The sequence below is a fragment of the Alexandromys fortis genome, unplaced genomic scaffold (assembly GCF_014885135.2).
Source record: "Alexandromys fortis isolate MF-2015 unplaced genomic scaffold, M_Fortis_MF-2015_v1.1 scaffold_152, whole genome shotgun sequence".
In the NCBI taxonomy this organism is placed as follows: domain Eukaryota; kingdom Metazoa; phylum Chordata; class Mammalia; order Rodentia; family Cricetidae; genus Alexandromys; species Alexandromys fortis.
This window is the reverse complement of record NW_026068045.1, coordinates 1,040,688-1,060,252: the sequence shown is the minus strand read 5'-3', so window position 1 is coordinate 1,060,252 and position 19,565 is coordinate 1,040,688. Positions and strand designations below refer to the sequence as shown.

At 50.1% G+C, this 19,565-nt stretch overlaps 1 protein-coding gene and 1 non-coding gene across 2 annotated transcripts; one reads left to right on the top strand and one right to left on the bottom strand.

The window, feature by feature from the left end:
• Window positions 1–11,694: 11,694 nt before the first annotated feature.
• On the top strand, window positions 11,695–11,801 carry LOC126486548 (U6 spliceosomal RNA). Its single transcript, XR_007588151.1, has one exon. It is a non-coding gene; the product is annotated as a U6 spliceosomal RNA (small nuclear RNA).
• Window positions 11,802–12,583: 782 nt separating this feature from the next.
• Window positions 12,584–17,499, bottom strand: Crabp2 (cellular retinoic acid binding protein 2). Its single transcript, XM_050166364.1, has 4 exons — window positions 17,269–17,499; window positions 13,655–13,833; window positions 13,352–13,468; window positions 12,584–12,971 (listed from the first exon to the last, which is right to left on the bottom strand). Exons 1-4 carry the CDS (start codon window positions 17,336–17,338, stop codon window positions 12,921–12,923), a joined length of 417 nt encoding a protein of 138 aa, XP_050022321.1. The 5' UTR covers window positions 17,339–17,499; the 3' UTR covers window positions 12,584–12,920.
• Between the last annotated feature and the right edge of the window lie 2,066 nt (window positions 17,500–19,565).

Below are 19,565 nucleotides of genomic sequence, written 5' to 3'. Positions count from 1 at the left end.
CTTTAAACACTGCCTGGCCCGTTATCTGTAGCCTCTTACTGGCTAGCTCTTACATATTAATCTAACCCATTTCTAATAATCTGTATAGCCCACGAGGTGGCTTACCAGAGAAGATCTTAACCTGCGTCTGTCTGGAGTGGGAGAATCATGGCGACTCCTGACTCAGCTTCTTTCTCCCAGCATCCTGTTCTGTTTTCTCCGCCTATCTAAGGGTTGGCCTATCAAATGGGCCTAGGCAGTTTCTTTATTAATAAGAAATTATTCCCACATCATAAACCTAGTGTTTCATGCTTGCTAGGCAAGCACTTACCCATGCTAAATGTTTTTATTTCAACATTGAGTAAAGTAGAAACCATGTTTATAAGATTTATATATCATGAAAAAACTGAGAGATCTTGACAGAGTAGGAGGGAAATAAGCTAGGTCTAGTAATACATCTGTAACCCAGTACACAAAGAGTTCAGTCAGGAGGTCAAGACATCACAAACATGTCTGGAGAGATGGCTCAGCAGTTAAAAACACTGACTACTATTCTAGAAGATCCAGGTTCAATTCCCAGAACCCAGTTACAGCACCTTTTTCTGACCTCCAAAGAGGCCATACAGGCACATGGTACATATAGACAGGCAAAATACTTATACATATAAAATAAATAAATATACCAAACATAGTAAAAGCCCACACGTTTTAGCCAGGCTTGAGGGTGAACATCTTTTTTTTGGGGGGGGAGGTCAGGTGTTTCAAGACAGGGTTTCTCTGTGTAGCCCTGGCTGTTTTTGTACCAAGTGGGCCTTGAACTCAGAGATCTGCCTGCCTCTGTCTCCAGAGTGCTGGGATCTGCTCTGCTTGTGGTGTACATCTTGAATTCCAGCACTCAGCCGAGGCAGGTGGATCTCTCTGGATTTGATGTCATCCTGGTCTACAGAGTGATTTCCAGAGCAGCCAGGGATACACAGAGAAACCCTGTCTCGAAAAACTATTAAAAGAAAAAAAATAGTTCAAGGGCAACCTGGGTTGCGTAGTGACACAGAGTTCAGAGCCAACCAGGCCGCTAGGTAGACAAGTCGATAAATAGCAACAGATGGTACTTAAACTTGACGTCTGCATCACATCGTAACTTATGCTGCGGATGCGTGTGTTAGAGAGTGCATGTGGAGGTCAGAGGACATTTTCAGGATGGGCACCCCTCCCACCATGGGTTCCAGGGTTTAAACTCAGGTTGACTGGCTTGGTAGCAGGCACCTGTCCTCCCTGAAACATCTTGCAGACTCCCAGAAGTTATTTAATTGAGACAAAATGTAAAATTTTGCTTTAGTTTTTAAAAGTCAATCGCAAAAGAGAGGAAAAGCAAAGAGGAGGGGAAAGAATAGCAGCTCTAGTGAAGAGTTAGAATTGTGGGAGACAGTCCAACCTCACACAGGAAAATGGCTCTCTAAGCTGAAGAAAGAGCATAAATTATACAAGATACCCACATAGAGATGCTGACATTGTCTTCCTGTGGAGTACGGCTCCAGACACTAAGGAAGGGTCTGAATGGGAAGGTTGCATCCCAGATGAAGATGACCTGGGGGGAACTTGGAATAATGTTCAATGGCTGAATCAAGTGTGTCAGGGCTGTGGCCAAACTCTAGACCTGAATATGGTGGCCACCAAGCACCACATATACTGTTTGATTAGATTGTTTGTTTGTTTGGGGGTTGTTTGTTTGTTTTTATTGTTGGTTTTATTTGGCTGAGTTGACACAAGCTAAGGATCATCTAGTGAGAAGGATTGAGGAATTACCATCCGATTGGCCTGTAGGCAATTCTGTGAGGGCAATTTCTCTTCTTTCTTTGTTTTATTTTTGAGGCAGATCTTGCTATAGAGCCATGTTTGAGCTGGAACTCACCATGTATTCCAGGATCCAACTGCCTCTGCCAAGTGCTAGGATTTAAAGTGTGGCCCCCATGCCCAGGCCACATTTTCTTGATTAATGATCAATGTGGGGGAGGTCAGCCCACAGAGGAGAGTGCTACACCTGGGCAGGTGATCCTGCGTTGTACAAAATAGCGCTAAGTGAGCCACGAGGAAGCAAGCCAGTAAGCAGTGGTCCTCCATGGCCTGTGCTTCAATTCCTGCTTTGAATTTCTGCCCTGACTTTCCTCCGTGATGGAGTTATAAGATGAAATAACCCTTTCCTTTCCAAGTTGCCTTTGGTCACTGTGATGGTTTGAAAGCAAATGGCCCCCAAAGGGAGTGGCATTATCAGGAGGTGTGACTTTGTTGGAGGGCCCTGTCGGAAGAAGTGTGTCACTGTGGGGGTGGGCTTTGAGGCCTCATATCTGCTCAAGCTACATCCAGTACACAATTGCTTCTGTTGCTTATGGGTCAAGATGTAGAACTCTCAGTTCCTTTTCCAGCACCATGTCTGCCTGCATGCCACCATGAAAACAATGGACTAAACCTCTGAACTGTAAGCCAGCCCCAATAAATGTTTTCCTTTATAAGAGCTGTTGTGGTCATGGTGTCTCATCACAGCAACAGAAGCCCTAACTAAGACGGTCATGGTGTGTATCATAACAACAGAAACCTCACTAGGACGAACATCCTCAAAGAAGTTCCCAGGCTTCCCCCACCAGGCACACGAGGGAAGACTGGAAGCGCAAAGGGGGCACAGTAGTGATGCTGGGGCACAGAGTGACTGCTGGGTCAAGGGTGGGCTTTCCACACCTGCCCATAGGAGTGGGCAATCTCCTATGGCTGGGGCAGGCTGGTCTGGAGGACTCAAAGGCACAGGCTTGCTTCCCTGCCCCCTGGGCCTCATCCCAGGAAGACCACAGCCAAGAGAGACCAACCACAGTGTCAGGAGGGAGACCACCAAAGGGTAGTCCAAAGGCAGGAGAACCTTTTCACAGAGTGAAGCCAACATTCACTCTGCCGTCTCTCTCCCGGGGCCCAAGCCTTGACTAGCAAATAAAGAACTTTCTTTTTTTTTTTTTGTTTTATTTTTGAGACAAACTAACCTCTAACTCACTGTCCTCCTGCCTCAGCGTCCCTAGGGCTGGGATTACAAGGGTGCACATCACACCTGACTCTGGGGAAAGTGCTCTGAATGGGACTGGAGACCACGGTGTCCTCTTCATTTGTAGTGTGGGGGCGCACACATGCTAAACCACTACACATTACTTTCCTATATCCCAAAGTGTCCAGAACGTTCTGAAAAATGCCATGAATGATATCGTGAGACAAGAGAAGGTAAAATAGCAGGGCATTATTGCAGGCAGTGGGCAGAGATGTCTGAACCTGGTATGACCTTATCTGCTCCCTAGTGCTCAGTCTCTTCACCCAGAAGTTAAGAGCTGGGGGCTCCGGAGAGGTGGCTGGTTCGTAAGAGCACTTGCTGCTTGGATTCAGCTCTCAGCACCCATGTAATTCACAGCTACCTGTAACTCCAGTGCCCCTAGAATTTGACTTGCAGGTAATTGTGAGCCAGTCACTATATGGGGTGCTGGGAGCAGAACCCAGGAAGAGCAGCCAGGGATCTTGATTGCTCCATCCCAGCTGATCTTTTTTAATTTGTTAGTATACAAAGACATAGGTTTTGTTGAAAGATTTTGAAAAATATATATCATTATATTTTGTTCTCATTTGTGTGATACACACACACACACACTGTTCTCCTCTTCTCCCTCTTGCCAGTGCTAACTTCATTAGCTTGATAGATGCTTGGGAGTTAACTAAAGCATTCTTCCAGGTGTGTCTGGGAAGAAGCATCGTACAAGAAAAGGCCAGGTGGTGGTGGCGCACGCCTTTAAACCCAGCACTCGGGAGGCAGAGGCAGGTGGATCTCTGTGAGTTCGAGGCCAGCCTCATCTACAAGAGCTAGTTCCAGGACAGGCTCCAAAGCTACAGAAAAACAAAGCTGTCTTGAAAAAAAAACAAAAAGACTCGGGGCTAGATGGGACAAAATGGGAAGGAGAAGGAAGCCTACTGAGCACTAAATTCTATCCTTTCTGTGTGGGTGCCTTGGTTACAGCTGTCACTCAAGTACATCAGCCTAGCTCCTTCTACCGTTTAACCTGGACTGAACCTATGCCTATCGTTGCTGTGTGTGTGAGAGACTTTTTCATGTGTATGAGTGTTTTGCCTGTATGTATGTCTGTGAACTGTAAGCACACCTGCTGTCTGAAGAGGCTGAAAGAAGGCATTAAATCCGCTGGAACTGGAATTACAGATGGCTTTGAAACTCAAGTCTTCCGGAAGAGCAGCAAGTGCTCTTAACCAATGAGGCATTGATACAGGCTTACTGGCTTTTGTTTGTTTTTAGGCTTGTTTGTTTGTATTTTGAGACAGGATCTCTGTGAGTTTCAGGGCATCCAGACTACATCTAGCTCCCAGCTTTTTGGATAGTGCCTCCTTCCAGACAGACGCGCCTGGAAGTGTGCTTTAGTTAACTCCCAAGCATCTCTCGCGGTAATGAAGTTCAGGAATTGGGCTGGCAAGAGGGAGCAGTGGAGGTGGGGGCACGACAAATGAGAACAAAGTATAACGATATATCTGTGTCAAAATTCTCAATGAAATCTATTTCTTTGTATACTAACAAATTTTTAAAAACAAACAAACAAAAAAACCCAGTTGTGTTTTAGAGAGCTGCCACCAGAGGGAGGGAGAAGCCTGTTTGGAAATCGGTTCAGGGAACGTGCATCTTTCTTGCCGGGAGACTGGAGACACTCTATTCTCTCTCCGTCCTGGTCCCGCCCCGGGCAATCCTCAGAGCAGGCTTTAGACCCCAGCAAGACCGGAAGCTGCAGGAAAAAAAAAAAAAACGGGCGAATAGCGAGGGTTGAGCCGAGGGCTGCAGCCAAGCCCAGTGGCTTACTCTGCTGGCCTGCAGAGCCTCGCTCAACTAACTGGGAGACCGGAGGGCCGCTGGGTGCCGAGCAGCTGAGGGGAGGGGGCGTCCCAGTTACTTCCCGAGCTAATGGCATTCGGAATAAGTGGGGCCATGAGAAACCTAAACTCACGACTTTCCAGGCCTGGGCGGGGCCAGCAGTGGGGACTGTGCCCTAACCCGCAAGGGCTGTTGTGGGTCCCCACCGAGGGGTGGGAAGAAGGAGGGAAGACCGGAGTCGGCAGGAACAATGCTGGCTCCCTGCCAGGAGCAGTGTATTGAATGGGGATTAAGTAAAGAGTAGGGCTGGGAAAGAGAAGACAAAGAGAAAAGGGAAAGTGGAGAAAATATCTAATCGTCTGCACGCCTTTCTTCCCGGCCCTCCCTGTTTCATCCCGCTGAGGAGCTGAACCTTTGAACTAAAGTTAGTCTTTAGAAAGGACTGCAAACGTTTTGGAAATTTCAAACACTTTGGAAGGCGGTGGAAAGTCCTAGGCATCGGCTGAACTATGGGGCTTGTTCTTGCCCCAAGATGGAGTGCTAGGTCTGACTGGGCCTTTCCGTCTGTTTCCACCGTTCTTGCTGATCTCGGAGAGTCGGGTCTGTTAATGAGAAAGATGCCTGTAAAATGGTCTCAGTGAAAGACTTAGCCTCTATCCGCCGCTGCGAGGAAGGGGCAGGCATGGCACGGGGAACTTATCAGAGGCTGGCAGAGCAGAGAGGGGGCTCTCGGTTCAGCAGCACCAGGTGCGCGCCCAGCAGGCACCCGGGAGAGGAGAGGGCAGGAACTCTTGGTGGACGTCTTTGCCAGGCCCTCGGGAGCCATTATTTCACAGGGTAGAGGAAAAGTCGAGTCAGCAAGTGCCCGCTCTGACACCAGAGCATCAGGCTAGCCTTCCCCAGTCGTCCCTCTCAGGCAGGGCCAGGGAAAGGTGGCTTTTGCTTAGCAGAAGTCAGTGCCAGCTTCAGATTCCTCCTGAATCATCAGCTGGGTGATTCCCACTTCAGCACAGGACTGCACGTGTGTGGCGTCCACAGTCAGGGACTTGCTAAGAATGACCAACATGCCTTTCCACCCCAAAAAAAGTCCTCCCCTTGTTGGAGGGGAAGGAGATGGAGGGGGGTGTCTACTGCATCTTTGGAACCAAGCTGGTTTATTCTGGACCATGTAATATCACCCACGTGACCCAGGGTTTTCCTGACATCTGAGTGACCCCACCACACACTGGCTGTGTCCTTAAGTCCTTACTCCTTTTTTTTTTTTTCCAACATGAAGGAAAAGCAGAATCCTGGGATCCCTTTCTTCTGGGACTCTGTTCTCTGGTTCTCTGACCCCACTGCTGGGAACAGGATCGGCCCAGTACAGCCCAACTGTGGGCTGCTGGGATCTGAGTCACCAGCTGGAGCCCCAGCCTAGCCTGACACACTGGCTTACCTCAAGGGGTGGAGTTGGGACCTGGCTAGTCACTGCTCAACACCTAACACCCCCAGATGCTTCCAGAGCATCCTCTGTCTCTTGCTCTAGTATCCCCCCCCCCATGATGGCCAGATCCCTAGGGGAAATTGAGAGAGGAACAAGGAGGGGGGTCCTGAGGTTCTAGGTGCCTGACAAAGTCAGGGGCTGGAGAGATTTTTGACGAGGAAGAAGAAAACCCGGAGCTGACCTTTTCCCTGAGGAGTGAGGGGTGGTGTTCCAAAGGCTAAGAAAGAGGCCAGGGTGTCATGGGAAATGAATGGCTCATGAAGAGACCAAGGGGGCTGGGGTTAAGTGAGGTCATCTCTTCAGGCCAGCGGCTGTGCAAGGGCGCCCTGCCTGCTCAGGGGAGCAGTTGATTGGAGCAGCTGTGGGGAGCTGGGAAGGGGCTATAAGGAGGTCAAGCAGCTAATGAGGAAAGGGGTAGCCAGAAGCAGAGCCAGAAGCAGCTTCTGGGCATCAAGGGAAAGCCGAGGGAGGGCGCTGCCTTTTCCCACCTGCTCTAAAGAGAATATGGGTTCCAGGAAGAGGCGAGGTACTTCGGTAGTAGAGAAAAGGGCTTACCCTGAGCAGGGCACTATGGGTAAGGTGAAGTAAGTAAGGCCACTGTTGGGTGGAGTGTGGTAGGAGTTCTCACAGCTGTAGGGTGCTGTCACAGGTGCAGTTGACCTGACTGGTTTCTGTGGTGGCCTGGAAAGAGCCTAAGATCTTTATCCAGTCAGGAACAGAACTGGTTTCTCGACTAGCAGTGCCAACAGGGAAAAACCAAGAGGAAGCCAGGAGGTCAGAAGGGCAGTGCCAGGCCCAAAGGAGGCTGAGAAGACCTGCACAGGGCACCCTTTCCAGTAGCCTCTGCAGGGGCTTCTCTCTGCCTTACTGGCCCCTTCATCCTATAACTGAACACTTTCTCTGTAGCCACACCCCCACCCTGTCCCCTGTCCTGCTCAAGCAGGACAGATGGCCCAGCCTGGAGAAACACCTGGTTGGACTCAGCCCATTCCCCAATTCTCACCAACACTAAAGCGCCTTCAGAGAAGGAAAGAACACCTCCACCTCCACCCCTTCTGGACCTCCTGAGAGCAGTGCCCTTTCTTCTAAACCACAAAGGCTCTGACATCCAGTCCCATCCATCTTGGCCAATAAGGGCCATAAGCTCTTTGTCAGGCCCTGGAGGTCATAGGACCTGGCCCTTCCTTCCCCCGCCTGCCCCTCTGGAAAATCTCAGTCCTCTGCAGGCCAGATCCCCTTACTTTCTCTTACCCTCACCCTCCTGTCAAGTTTTCTCTCTTATTCTTTGATTTTTCTCCCTCTCCTTCTATTTTCTGCTTCTCCTTCTAGGAGCGGTCCACCAAGCCCTGTTCTGGATCTTCTCTGGGCTCTTCATCTGTGCCCACGATCTCTAAGTTTTGTCATTAATGGAGCCCTTCCTTAATTTCAAGCTCCTGTCTCGTGGAGGGCAGAAACAAAAGGGATTGGCTCCACTTCTCGCCTGACTGCCAGTGCCCGGCAGTATCCCTGCCATCTCCTCACACAGGCCTCTTTCCCTTCCCTTGTCTCTGTCCTTTCTCTTTCTGGCTTCCTGGATGCCATTTTGTTTGAGGCACTCTGCTGTCTTGGTCCTCCTATGGTTAAAGTCTTGGAAATTTGGGTTTCAGAGAGAAAAGGCCGTACCAGAATCTCATCTCAGAGATGTCGTAGTGGAGGGCCCCTTTGAGGGCCTTGTTCCCAGCAGCTCTGTTGAGTAAGAAAGACTTACTCAGGTAAGGTGGGGAAAAGAGGCTCTGCGGCTGCAGCAGGGCAGGAAGCTGGAGCGGCAGGGAAAACACCCTAACCAGGACTGTACCGTCCCTGTGTCCCTAGTTGTGACAGAGCCCTGGGAAGGGGCCAGAGGGACAAACCGCATAGCTCTCAGGAAGTGCATGACCCTGAGGAGCCTATAATCAGACCACTGAGCTCCAGACCCCAGAATCAATGGCAGGCAGAGGAAAGGCCATGTTGAAGGCTGAGGACAAGGTAGGAAGAAAGAAAGAAACTAAAGCTTGGAGCTGAGCTGTGAACTCCAGCAAGAAGCCAGAGGGAGAAGGACCCTATTTGTTTGTTTGTTTGTTTTGTTTGTTTGGTTTTTGAGACAGGGTTTCTCTGTACAATCCTGGCTGTCCTGGAACTCACTCTGTAGACCAAGCTGGCCTTGAGCTCACAGAGATTCCCCTGCATCTGAGTGCTGGGAGAGAAAGATCCTTTTTGCAGCCAGTTCTCAACAGAATTTTTTTTCAGTTTGGGAAACCGCGAAAGACAGGTGTCCCAAGGCCATCCTCAGTAAACACACCTCTCCAATTCATCCCATCTGCAGAGAGAATCCACATTCTCTACCATACTTTTCTCTACCTTGGGCCCAAACATCGCACCAGGCTCTTCCATTTCTCTAACCTCCAATTCCTCCTAGGAGCCAAATCAAACACCTAAAACCCGTTTCAAAGCCTGTACCTGGCCCCAAATCACCCTGACCTTCTAGGAAAGGAAGCAATGGAGATTAAAATGACAATACCAACTGAAAAGAAGGCTGTCGCACTACCCAGAACCAAGCTAGGGAGACACACAGAGGTACTACAGGTGGATAAGATTACAAGCCTTCTTCAAGGAGCTGAATGCAGAAAGGGTAAGGGCCACTTAAAGGTCATCTAATACTGGTTTATATTTCCTTTTGGACATGAAGAGGTAGCTACGGTAATTATTGTTTTATTTAGTCTGATTTGCTTCTGGTTTTGGAATGCTGGTGATGGAAGCCTAGGCTTTGTACATATTGAATATGTTCTCTGTTGACGACCTGCATCCACCCAACCCCTTGCTAAAATAATAACATTTTGAAGATTTCCATAGAATTATGCAGAGTGAATCAGAGAAGTAGAAACCTTCTCTTTTGATGTTCTGAAAAATATGATATTCTTCATTCAGTGTTAGTGTATGGGTTGCCCAAAAGAGCAGTGTTTCGTGTATTTATTGGTGTGTGGTGTGAGCAAGGTTTGAGCATCCCATGCACACAATGTCAGAGGACACCATTCAGAAGCTGGTTCTTCCACTGTGGGTTCCAGGGACCAAACTCGGGTTGCCAAGTTTTCCCGGCGATTGTTTTCACCTGTTGAGCTTTCTCATTAGCCTTTTCTGTTTGGAACGTTTTTGAGACAAAGCCATTCTGTGTAGCCCTGGCTGTCCTGGAATTCCCTGTGTAGCTGCTGGCCTTGAACTCACAGAGGTCAACCTGTCCCTGCCTCCAAACATTGGGATTAAAGGTGTAGACTCACACGCCTGACCTTTTTTTCTTTCCCAGTGCTTTTGAGCTAAGTTTCCTTGTGTAGAGCAGGGTGGCCTCTGACTCGGAGTCATTGCTTCTGCCTTAGCATCCCATACACCAGGAACTCAGCTGTGCATTGTTAGGCTTAGTTGAACTCATCATTTTTGGTTTAGCTTTATTATGGCCGAGTTTCAAGTATCCTAAGCTGGCTTCCAACCCCTGGTCCTCCTGCTGGCACCCCCAGCACATCAGGTCCGGCTCTAAACCATTGTTTTTTTTGAAAACTTTCCATTGCTAAGCGCTTCATGAGATTTTTTTATACGTTTTTTATTGATATTTATTGAGCTCTACATTTTCCTCTGCTCCCCTCCCTGCCTCTTCCCTCCCCCCTTCAGCCCTCCCCTAAGGTCCCCATGCTCCCAGTTTACTCAGGAGACCTTGTCCTTTTCTACTTTCTACTTCCCATGTTGATTAGATCTATGTAAGTCTCTCTTAGTGTCCACATTGTTGTCTAAATTCTCTGGGATTGTGGTTTGTAGGCTGGCTTTCTTTGCTTTATGTTTAAAAACCACCTATGAGTGAGTAATTGTGATAATTGTCTTTCTGTGTCTGGGTTACCTCAATCAATATCATGTTTTCTAGCTCCATCCATTTTCCTGCAAAATTCAAATTGTTGTTATTTTTTTCTGCTGTGTAAATACTCCATTGTGTAAATGTACCACATTTTCCTTATCCATTTTCCGATCAAGGGGCATTTAGGTTGTTTCCAGGTTCTGGCTATGACAAACAATGCTGCTATGAACCTAGTTGAGCATATGTTCTTGTGACACAATTGAGCATCCTTTGGATATATACCTAAAAGTGGTACTGCTGGGTCTTGAGGAAGGTTATTTTCTTATTTTCTGAGAAATTGCCATACTGATATCCAAAGGGGCTGTAACAGCTTGCATTCCCACCAGCAATGCAGAAGTGTTCCCTTTCCCCCACAACCTCTCCAGTATAAGTTGTCATCAGTGTTTATGATTTTTGGCCATTCTTGCAGATGTAAGATGGAATCTCAGAGTTGTTTTGATTTGCATTTTTCATGAGATTTTCTTTAACTCTAGCACCTTGTGAGTGTTTATAAACACTGCTTTGTGGATTAGAAACTGTGGAATCATAGTGACCTTCTTCATTGAAACAAAAATGCCTTTCTACCCTTTGGGTTTCTGAGGAATGATCAGTATCCCACCTGTTCCTTGGCCGTGTGTGATTCGTGTCCAGCTATGACCCACCACTAGACCTGTGCCCTGTTGATAGCGACTGGCCCCAGGACAGTCCTGCAGTCTAATCAGAGCCTAATCAAGGCTTCCGATGTGAAGAGATGAACCCGGTAGAGAATGTCTCTGTCTGTGTCCCAGGCTGTGATTCTGTAAGCTTGGCTGCATCTGGAGCTCATTTTGATGAGGTCAAGGTTGAGTGTGGACAGTGCAAATACTCAAGATAGAGGAATAAGGAGGGCAGCGACAGTCTTTGAGACTTTGGACCCAGGGAGAATTTACTAGTACATAAGCCAGACATCATGCGAGTTTGTGGGGTTTGGTTTGGGCTTTGTGGTGATGGGGGTGGAACTCCAGGCCTAGCACATGCTAGGCAAGTGTTCTTCCACTAAACTACAGTGTGAACCTCAACTGTACTGGGGATAAAACTCAGGGCATACTACTAGGCAAGTATTCTAGTACTATGCAAGCTATGTCCAGTCCTGAGTTGTTTTTGTCTTTGGTGGCGGTGGTGATGTATGTTTGTTTGTGTTTGAGCGTGTGTGTCCGCACACGTGTGTATGAAAACAGACACATACCATGTCACAAGTGGAGGTCAGAGGATAACCTCAGGTGTCGGTTCTTGCCTTCCGCTTTGTTTGAAATAGGTTCTCTTGTTCATCACTCTGTCCACCAGTCTAGCCCATGAGCCCCCAGGGAAGCCTTTGTCTGTCTCCTACCTCCCTGAAAGAATGCTACTACATCTAGCTATACCATCCCCAGCTATGCCATGTGAGTTCTAAGGATCCAAACTTCAGTACTCGTGCTCGCTTCAGCAGCACATATACTAAAATTGGAATGATACAGAGAAGATTAGCATGGCCCCTGCGCAAGGATGACACGCAAATTCTTTAACTGGAGAGATGGCTCAGAGGTTAAGAGCATTGCCTGCTCTTCCAAAGGTCCTGAGTTCAATTCCCAGCAACCACATGGTGGCTCACAACCATCTGTAATGAGGTCTGGTGCCCTCTTCTGGCCAAACTTGAGTACTCATGCTTGCATAACACGCACTTACCCGCTAAGCCATCTCCCCAGCTCTGTCATTGTTCTTTTGAGATGGGAGTCACACTGTACTAGGCTGGCTTTGAACTCACTGACTGCTCCAGTCTCCTGCATGCTGGGATTAAAAGTATAAGCCACCATGCTTTAAGATAGTTTTGTGTTCTAAAAACAAAAGATGCCCACAGATGTTTGAGTAACTTGCCTGTGACCACACCTTTGGAACACCTGAATATGTACTCTGCAGGCTCAGGAGCACCTCAGGAGCTTGGGAGATGGGGAAGCCAGGAGCGGAAAGGGTGTGTGAGATGTCTGGAGGTGAAGAGGAAGGACACTGGCAGATACAGGGTGCTGACTGGCAGGAGAGCCCTCTCTGAGAGACTAGATAAGATCAAGGTCAGCCTGCGAATGGTAATGGCTCATCTGAAACCGTGTGGGAAGCCAGTGCATGTCGCCACTCTGAAAAACAGGTGGAGAGAGTGCGAGTCACTGCCCTAGAAGTCTGGTTAGGGGGCCAGGGCTGGGGAAGAGAACAGAGGAGACACTCATGGCAGGCAAGTGAGGCTGGCCTGCTGGGACAGCACCCTCTCCCACTGCACTTCAGAAAGGGAAACAGGGCCCCTTGTTGCCACTGCCCAGGGAACCACAGAATTTACTTTTTAAAACATTTTAATAAAATCAACAAATAAATATACGGACTACAAGGATAAAGAGCTGAGGCCAGAGAGACAATCTTCTCCAGGAAGGACCCTGGATGGAACTGAGCCTGCTGACCTGGGAGGGCTCAGGCGGTAGAAGGGGTTTAGGGCTTTTGTAGTCAACTCCTCTCTGGCACAGAAGAGGCAAAGAACAAAAGGCTGGAGGAAGGGAGGAAGAGTGACCTTCAGGAGTAAGGGGAGAGCTAGCTGGTAAGATAGACAAGGGAGGGAGCTTAGGGGGCCCGTAAAAGGAGGAGAAGAAGTTTCTCGCAGCTCTTGGACTGATAGGCACTCACTCTCGGACGTAGACCCTGGTGCACACAACGTCCTCTGCCGTCATGGTCTAGAAGGATAGAGGTGGTTAGCTGGTGAGGCACCTGGAGCCTTGGTTTTGTAAGGGAGGGTTGAGAAGCAGACAGCTTTACTTCCAAGCCCAAATAGGTAAGAGCAGATGCAAGACTGCTTGGGCATCGTTGCTAGGGATCAAGCAGAAACCCACTTCCTCCTGGAGTCCAGAGGCAGTCAGGGACAGCCTGTTGGGAAACTGTGAACTCCCCTGGGCACACCTTTGTTGCACAGAAAGGGTTAGCATTTCCAAACAGCCCCTTCAGGAGGCTAAGGAAAGTGACCACAGTCACTTTTGAACCTGCTGTAATCTGGGACCTGACAGAGAAGGCTGAAGGCAGCAGGGGTCTTCCAGGGGATGGGTGGGGCGGGGCTCACCAGGATCAGCTCTCCATCATTGGTCAGTTCTCTGGTCCAGGAGGTCTTGGGGCCCTCTCCCTTCAGAAGTCTCTGATCACACACCATTTTGTTTTCACTCTCCCATTTTACCAAACTCTGGAAGGGATCAGAGGCCAAATGAGTTGAGCTCACAGTAAGGGCTAATGCAAATGGAAGGGAGACTAGAGACCCCTTTCCAGCACCCTACACTTCCTAGAGACTCTCTGACGAGAGTCTAGGGAAACTGGACACTGAGAAGCATAAGTAGGTGCTGGGATGGGGGCGGGGCTCCCTCTTCCTCACCTTACAGGCTCTCCCATCCACAGTCTGCTCCTCGAATTCCTCCCCAATCTTGAAGTTAATCTCTGTGGTTCGTACAGTGGTGGAAGTTTTGATGTAGAAAGAGTCACCCTCCTGTTTGATTTCTACTGTTGGCTTGGATGCTGCAGCCACGGCGATCTTCCGCAGCATCACGTTCACCCCTGCAGGGAGAGAAGAGTGGCCCTGTCGCACCCTGCCTGAGACAGTGAGCCCTGATGGTATGGGAGGGGTAGGTGAGGGGGTTGGGGATGGTGATAGAGGCGGCAGTGGTGAAAGGCTAGAGGTTGAGGGAGGAGAGAGAAGAGAGAGAGGAGAGGTAGAGAATACTACCTGGGCTACGGCCAGTAGTGGATGGGACTTACCAAGTCTCAGCACCCCACTCCTAGCTTCCTTAGGGCAGCTTCCCCCATGGGCTTCCTGACAAGAATTCAATTTACCGCACTCTGGCCTTTCAACACCTGACTCCAGAGACTGGCCCAGGTAGTCTTATCAGAGTTACTAAATGTCCTGTGCCCATGTGCAGTAAACTAGGCAAGCAAGGTTACTTTCCTCTCTGTCCCAGCTGTCCACCCTGTTTGGTATGAGGTTAGGTCCTCATTTGCAGTCTCTACCCCTCCCAAAAATGAGGAACAGAGTCTCAACTGAGAAAGATACTTCTCTCTGTAGAAAGCCAGAGGCTTGGGGAGTAAGTTCCAGAAGCTGAGATAATCCCCGCTCCAAGCTGAGTGACTCTCAGCAGAAAGCTTAACTTTCTTCAGCTTCATACCCCTTAACTATCAAATGGACAGTAGCTTCTTTTTTTTAATAAACTTTTATTTATTTAATTATTTATTTATTATGTATACAATATTCTTTCTGCGTGTATGCCTGAAGGCCAGAAGAGGGCACCAGACCTTATTACAGATGGTTGTGAGCCACCATGTGGTTGCTGGGAATTGAACTCAGGACCTTTGGAAGAGCAGGCAATGCCCTTAACCGCTGAGCCATCTCTCCAGCCCCTGGACAGTAGCTTCTTCAAATGGTCCTATGGCTCCGTGTTTAAGAACTTAGGATTCACAAGGTCAGGTACAAAGGTGGTGATGACACATACCTTTGATCCCGGCACTCGGGAGACAGAGCAATGCAGATCTCTGAGATTGAGACCAGCCTGGTCTCCAGAGCAAGAAGACAGTCAAGGCTATACAGAGAAACCCTTCTGAAAGAAAGAAAGAAAGAAAGAAAGAAAGAAAGAAAGAAAGAAAGAAAGAAAGAAAGAAAGAAAGGAAGGAAGGAAGGAAGGAAGGAAGGAAGGAAGAAAAAAAAGAAAGAAACCAGAACATAGTGAAACCCATTATTTTGTGCAAGTAATATATGCAAACAAACAAAAAGTCGAAACTAGGCTTGGACAAGGGTCCCTGTGCCAGACAGCCTCTGGGGCTTCTGCGACATTTCCAGGAGGTCTTCAAAGGAATGCTCTGTTGTCCTGAGAAGAGCAAGGGGGAAGAAAAGGGTAGCGTCCCCTTCCTCACTCTGAGGTCTCAAGCCCCACGATCCTCTAGGCCTTCCCACTTGGCTTCTGTATATTTAGGGTCTCTATGTCTTCATATACTGTCCCTTCCTTGTCCCCAGTTATGAAGAGGCCTATGTAGATGGAGAACACCCCTCTGCGGACACAACCAGAAGGTAGGGGCACCAAAACAAGGCTCTACCCCAACCTCTCCAAGTCTGTTGGTGAAGAAGAACCAACCCTTCAAGGGTACATCAGGGGGCAAGACACTGAAACTGCCATTGCTATCACACACACACACATTCCATAGCTCTACAACAGTTTCTGAGTGGAAAGCTGGCACTGCCCTCCGTCCCAAGGCCGATTCATGAGTCTCAACACAAGACCCAACACAAGACCTGCTGTGTTGCCCTGACTACCATGGTGAACCAGGAGCGTCCTCCGTAATATCAACCATTGAATAGCATTGCCAGGTGGTGGTGACACACATCTTTAATCCCAGCACAGGGAGGCAGAGGCAGTTGGATCTCTGTGAGTTCAAGACCAGCCTGGTCTGCAGAGCGAGTTCCAGGACAGGCTCCATAGCTGCTGAGAAACCCTGTCTGTAAAAACCAAAGCGGGGAACAAAAGAGCAGGGACTGAGGAGTCTGCAGAGCCTGGGTTCAGAAGACACTGCCTTCCACCCAATCCTTGGTGCCTGCAGAGCTGGGGGCCTGACTCAGATGACCTGGGCTGACACAGGACAGTTTGTATAACAGGTCTGTTTTCAATCTGCCCCCTAGCAAGTCGCGTGGCTCTAAGAGACCCTACAGGGAGGACAAACAATCTGAAGGCAGATAACAGGGTTGGGCCTTTCTCTCTGCTGGAACCTGGGGGTGATGCCAGGCTCCCACATCCACCAGGGAGGGGGTCCAGAATTTATAGCAAATGGGGAGGAAATGGCAATAGATTTTCTGAAAAGAAAATTTCTGTCCTTTGATCTTTAATTCCAGCAAGGGAGAAGCAAGAAAAATGGGTATGACTCTAAGAAACATTGCGGTTAGCTGACACAAAGAGCTGACTAACAGTAAGGAAAGACGAGAACTGAGGCCCTGCTGCCCTCCCCTCGCGACATTCCTTTTAGCCCCAGACTTGCTCTTGTACAGTCCCTAGCTCTTCAAAGGGTACCCCGCCCCCTGCTTCCCAGCTCAACCGGGGTTCCTCTCCAGTCAGTCCAGAAATGGAAGGCTCTGGAGCTGTTTCCACTCCCTGGGGTGGCTAACTCCATCTCCCCTCAGAAGTCTCTCCTTTCCTTCACCTTCCAGGCCAGTCCTGGAAGGGCAGCAGAAGTGGGCAGGTTAGGTCCGAAGGGCCCGTCTAGTGGAGTCTGTGTTCCCACCCTTGGCTAACAGCCCAGCTGCTCGGGGTGCAGCTGGTCCCTGACTAAGGAACTTTCGGAAATGGGGATTGGTGTTCCACACGATAACATTTGTTGAAATCTAAGAAAGTGGTAATTGTCCAGAGCGAATTTAGGGCTTTGGAGCCATTTGCTGTAGGAAAATATTTGTCTCACAGGTGGGGGTGGGGTCGGGAAAACAGAGTGGAAAGTGCAAGCAAATGGGGGAGGGTCAGGGAGCTAGAGCGGTGGACCACCTGGTGGGCGGGGCCAAGTGTTGGAAGTCAGGGACCTGTCGCGGGGATTGGGTTACTGTTAGAGTACGAGGAAAGAGCTTGGAATGTCTCCTAGGGCTCCCTGCCTGTATACCGGATTCTCAGAGCTGGGCCAGGTGCCCTCCCTGGTCAGCAGGTCAAGGCGGCGAGGCTAGCCAACGCCCCTCCCCAACCCCTACACACAGTCTAATCTCGTGCTTCTGGTTTCTACTTGATTCACAGCCTCTGAGTCACTGTTGAAGCTGGCACTGGTGGGCGCCCAGCCTCAGAAAATAGGATTTCAGAATCCCGGGCCTGATGCTCCAGACACTGGATATCCGACACGCCCCTTTTCTGGGACGCAGACTCCCAGGCACCCACCCCTGATTAGTCCTCCTTTTCTTTGAGGCCTTCACTTCCTCAGCTTCAAGGATTCCAACGCCCTTCTTGCCCCCTTCCCAACGCTCGAAAACCTCCTTACCCAGAGCTTTGAGTAATTCCTCAAAGTTTTCTGATCGGATGATCTTCCAGTTGCCAGAAAAGTTAGGCATAGTGGCAGCAAGGTGGCTTTCTCTTTAGATCCTCAGCTGGAGCACTGGACACTGCGTTCTTTAGCCCAAAACTACTTCTCTGTTCCCTTTACAAAATTAATCCTTCCACCGGGGGTCCGAGCCGCGCGGAAGACAATCGCACAGCCGCTGGGCGCGGGTGCTCTAGCCTTTTATACCCAGCTGGTGCATAAGGCGGCCCCGCCCCCGCCCCGCCCTCCACCCCACCTGGGGGCCCTGCTCTGTGGCCGCCTCATCCCCATCCATTCCCGAATCCGCCTGTTTCTAGAACTGTGGGTGGGTCTGTGGTTCTCTAAGGGCCAAGATACCCTTCTCCCGCATCAGTAGGCGGACAGGGAAGCGTCAGAAGACAAGCACAGGGTTTATGCTATGGCAAGAACAGGGCACGCCTCGCCTAGTCATGGATGCTCCGCTCTCACGGCCTGAAGGACAAACACAGGTCCCGTTTTTGCCAGTTCCTATGAGCCCTCTACAAACTCGGTGCTCTGGACAGCTCGGCGCCAGAAATCTGGAGACCCCACTTGAGCAGGAACTGGGGCCCGGCAACTGGCAGTCAAACTCGGACCCCATAGGAGCCTGAACTGGATCAGGCTTAGAATTCAGGCGTTCCTTTGGGTGACTGGGAGGTGCCGCTCTCTCCTCCACCCCGACTCAGCTCTGGGTTCGAGTAGTACCTGGTAACGCCTGAAGTGAGCACAAGGCAACTCATTCATTCCTCCTCAAGCACTGGACGGACAATGAAGGGTTAAACTGGAGCCCCCGGGCGCGAGGCTAGGAGGGCAGAGGTCACAGCCAATCACTTGACACGACTTTTTATTAAGGAGCTTTCTCCAGGGCTCCGCTCCCCCGGCCCCCTGGGCCACAAGGAGGCGGAGGAGGACGCGGAGGCTCCTGTGCTGGGAGATGCCTGGGGTTGGGGAAAGGCTGGCTGCGCAGGGAAGGGGTGGGTCTCGGTGTGCGACGTCCCCACACTGAACAGAAAGCCAGGCGGGCCTGGCCCCTCTGCGGATGGTTATTAAGTGGGTGAAGCTCCAGTGGAAAGGCCTAGAAATCAGGAAGCAGAGACGACAGGCAGGGCCTGGAGGCACGCGGGAAGCTCTCGCCCTTGCTTCAGATCCACCACTAGCCTCCCAGGGTCCTTCCTACATGCACACACACACACACACACACCCGCCCCCAGGATCTTAAACTAGGTCCCTGCCTGGCCCCTCCTCGTCAGCGTGGCCAAGGTTGGACCCGGTGAATCCGAGACTAGCAGGCTTTCGAGGGAATCAAATTGAGCTGCGGACTGGGCCTGGAGGATTAACCTCAAAGCCAGGCCAGACGGTGTCCAGCCACTCAGGCCCACGTCGAGGCAATCCCCAAATAATGGTGTGTTGAAAACTTGGGAGGATGAAGAAGAGAGGTTGCCTATCAGAAGGGCTTCTAGACCGCCCCCGCCCCCGAATTCTCCACCACCCAGAAGGGAGTGGGACACTTTGGCCTGAGTCTCAGGCTACAGATTTTAAAAGGGAGCGCTCATTGGGGTCGGAGGGGACGACATAGGGGGCATAGGCTTCTGGAAGAAAGAGGACACCGGGTCGAGAAGTTTCACCGCAGACAGCTGCAGAGCTGGATTGCCCCACCCCACCCCCACCCCCGCGCGCGCCCTGCCCCCAGTGTCGCCTTGCTGTAGGTACAATGAAGGAATTTTAAGTTCTGACAGTGAAATATGGCTTCTGGCCCAAGAAATGAGGAGAGAACAAGGCAGAAAACAGGAGCCTGTTGCCCTCCCCTCCAGTGTCCCTACCTCTTCAACTGGTCATTGTGTTCATCTCCAGACTCCTGGAGCCCATAGGCAGGAGAGCCCATTCTCTTACTTGGGTGGCATTCTCCCTCATGCAAAAGAAAAGGGCAGGGCAAGCCCTCGCTCTTTCCAGGAGCCTTGAGAACCTTACTGCTGGCCACCAGGGTCAAGACACCTAGGTAGCCTAGAAAGGAGGCCTGGGATAATTCTGAGATGAAGAGCCACAGAAGCTGGAGCTTGGGAGTGGGAGCCCTGGGCCCACTCCCTATACTTCTTCCCCACCACCCCCTCCTCTAGCAACTGGCTAGGATTTCCAGAGACAGAAGTAAGACAAAGGGAAGTGGGACTGGGCGGGGAATTCTTTCCAGATGTGTTTGTGGTTTGGCAGCTTAGGGCCAGAGCTCTAAGCACCCCAACTTTGCT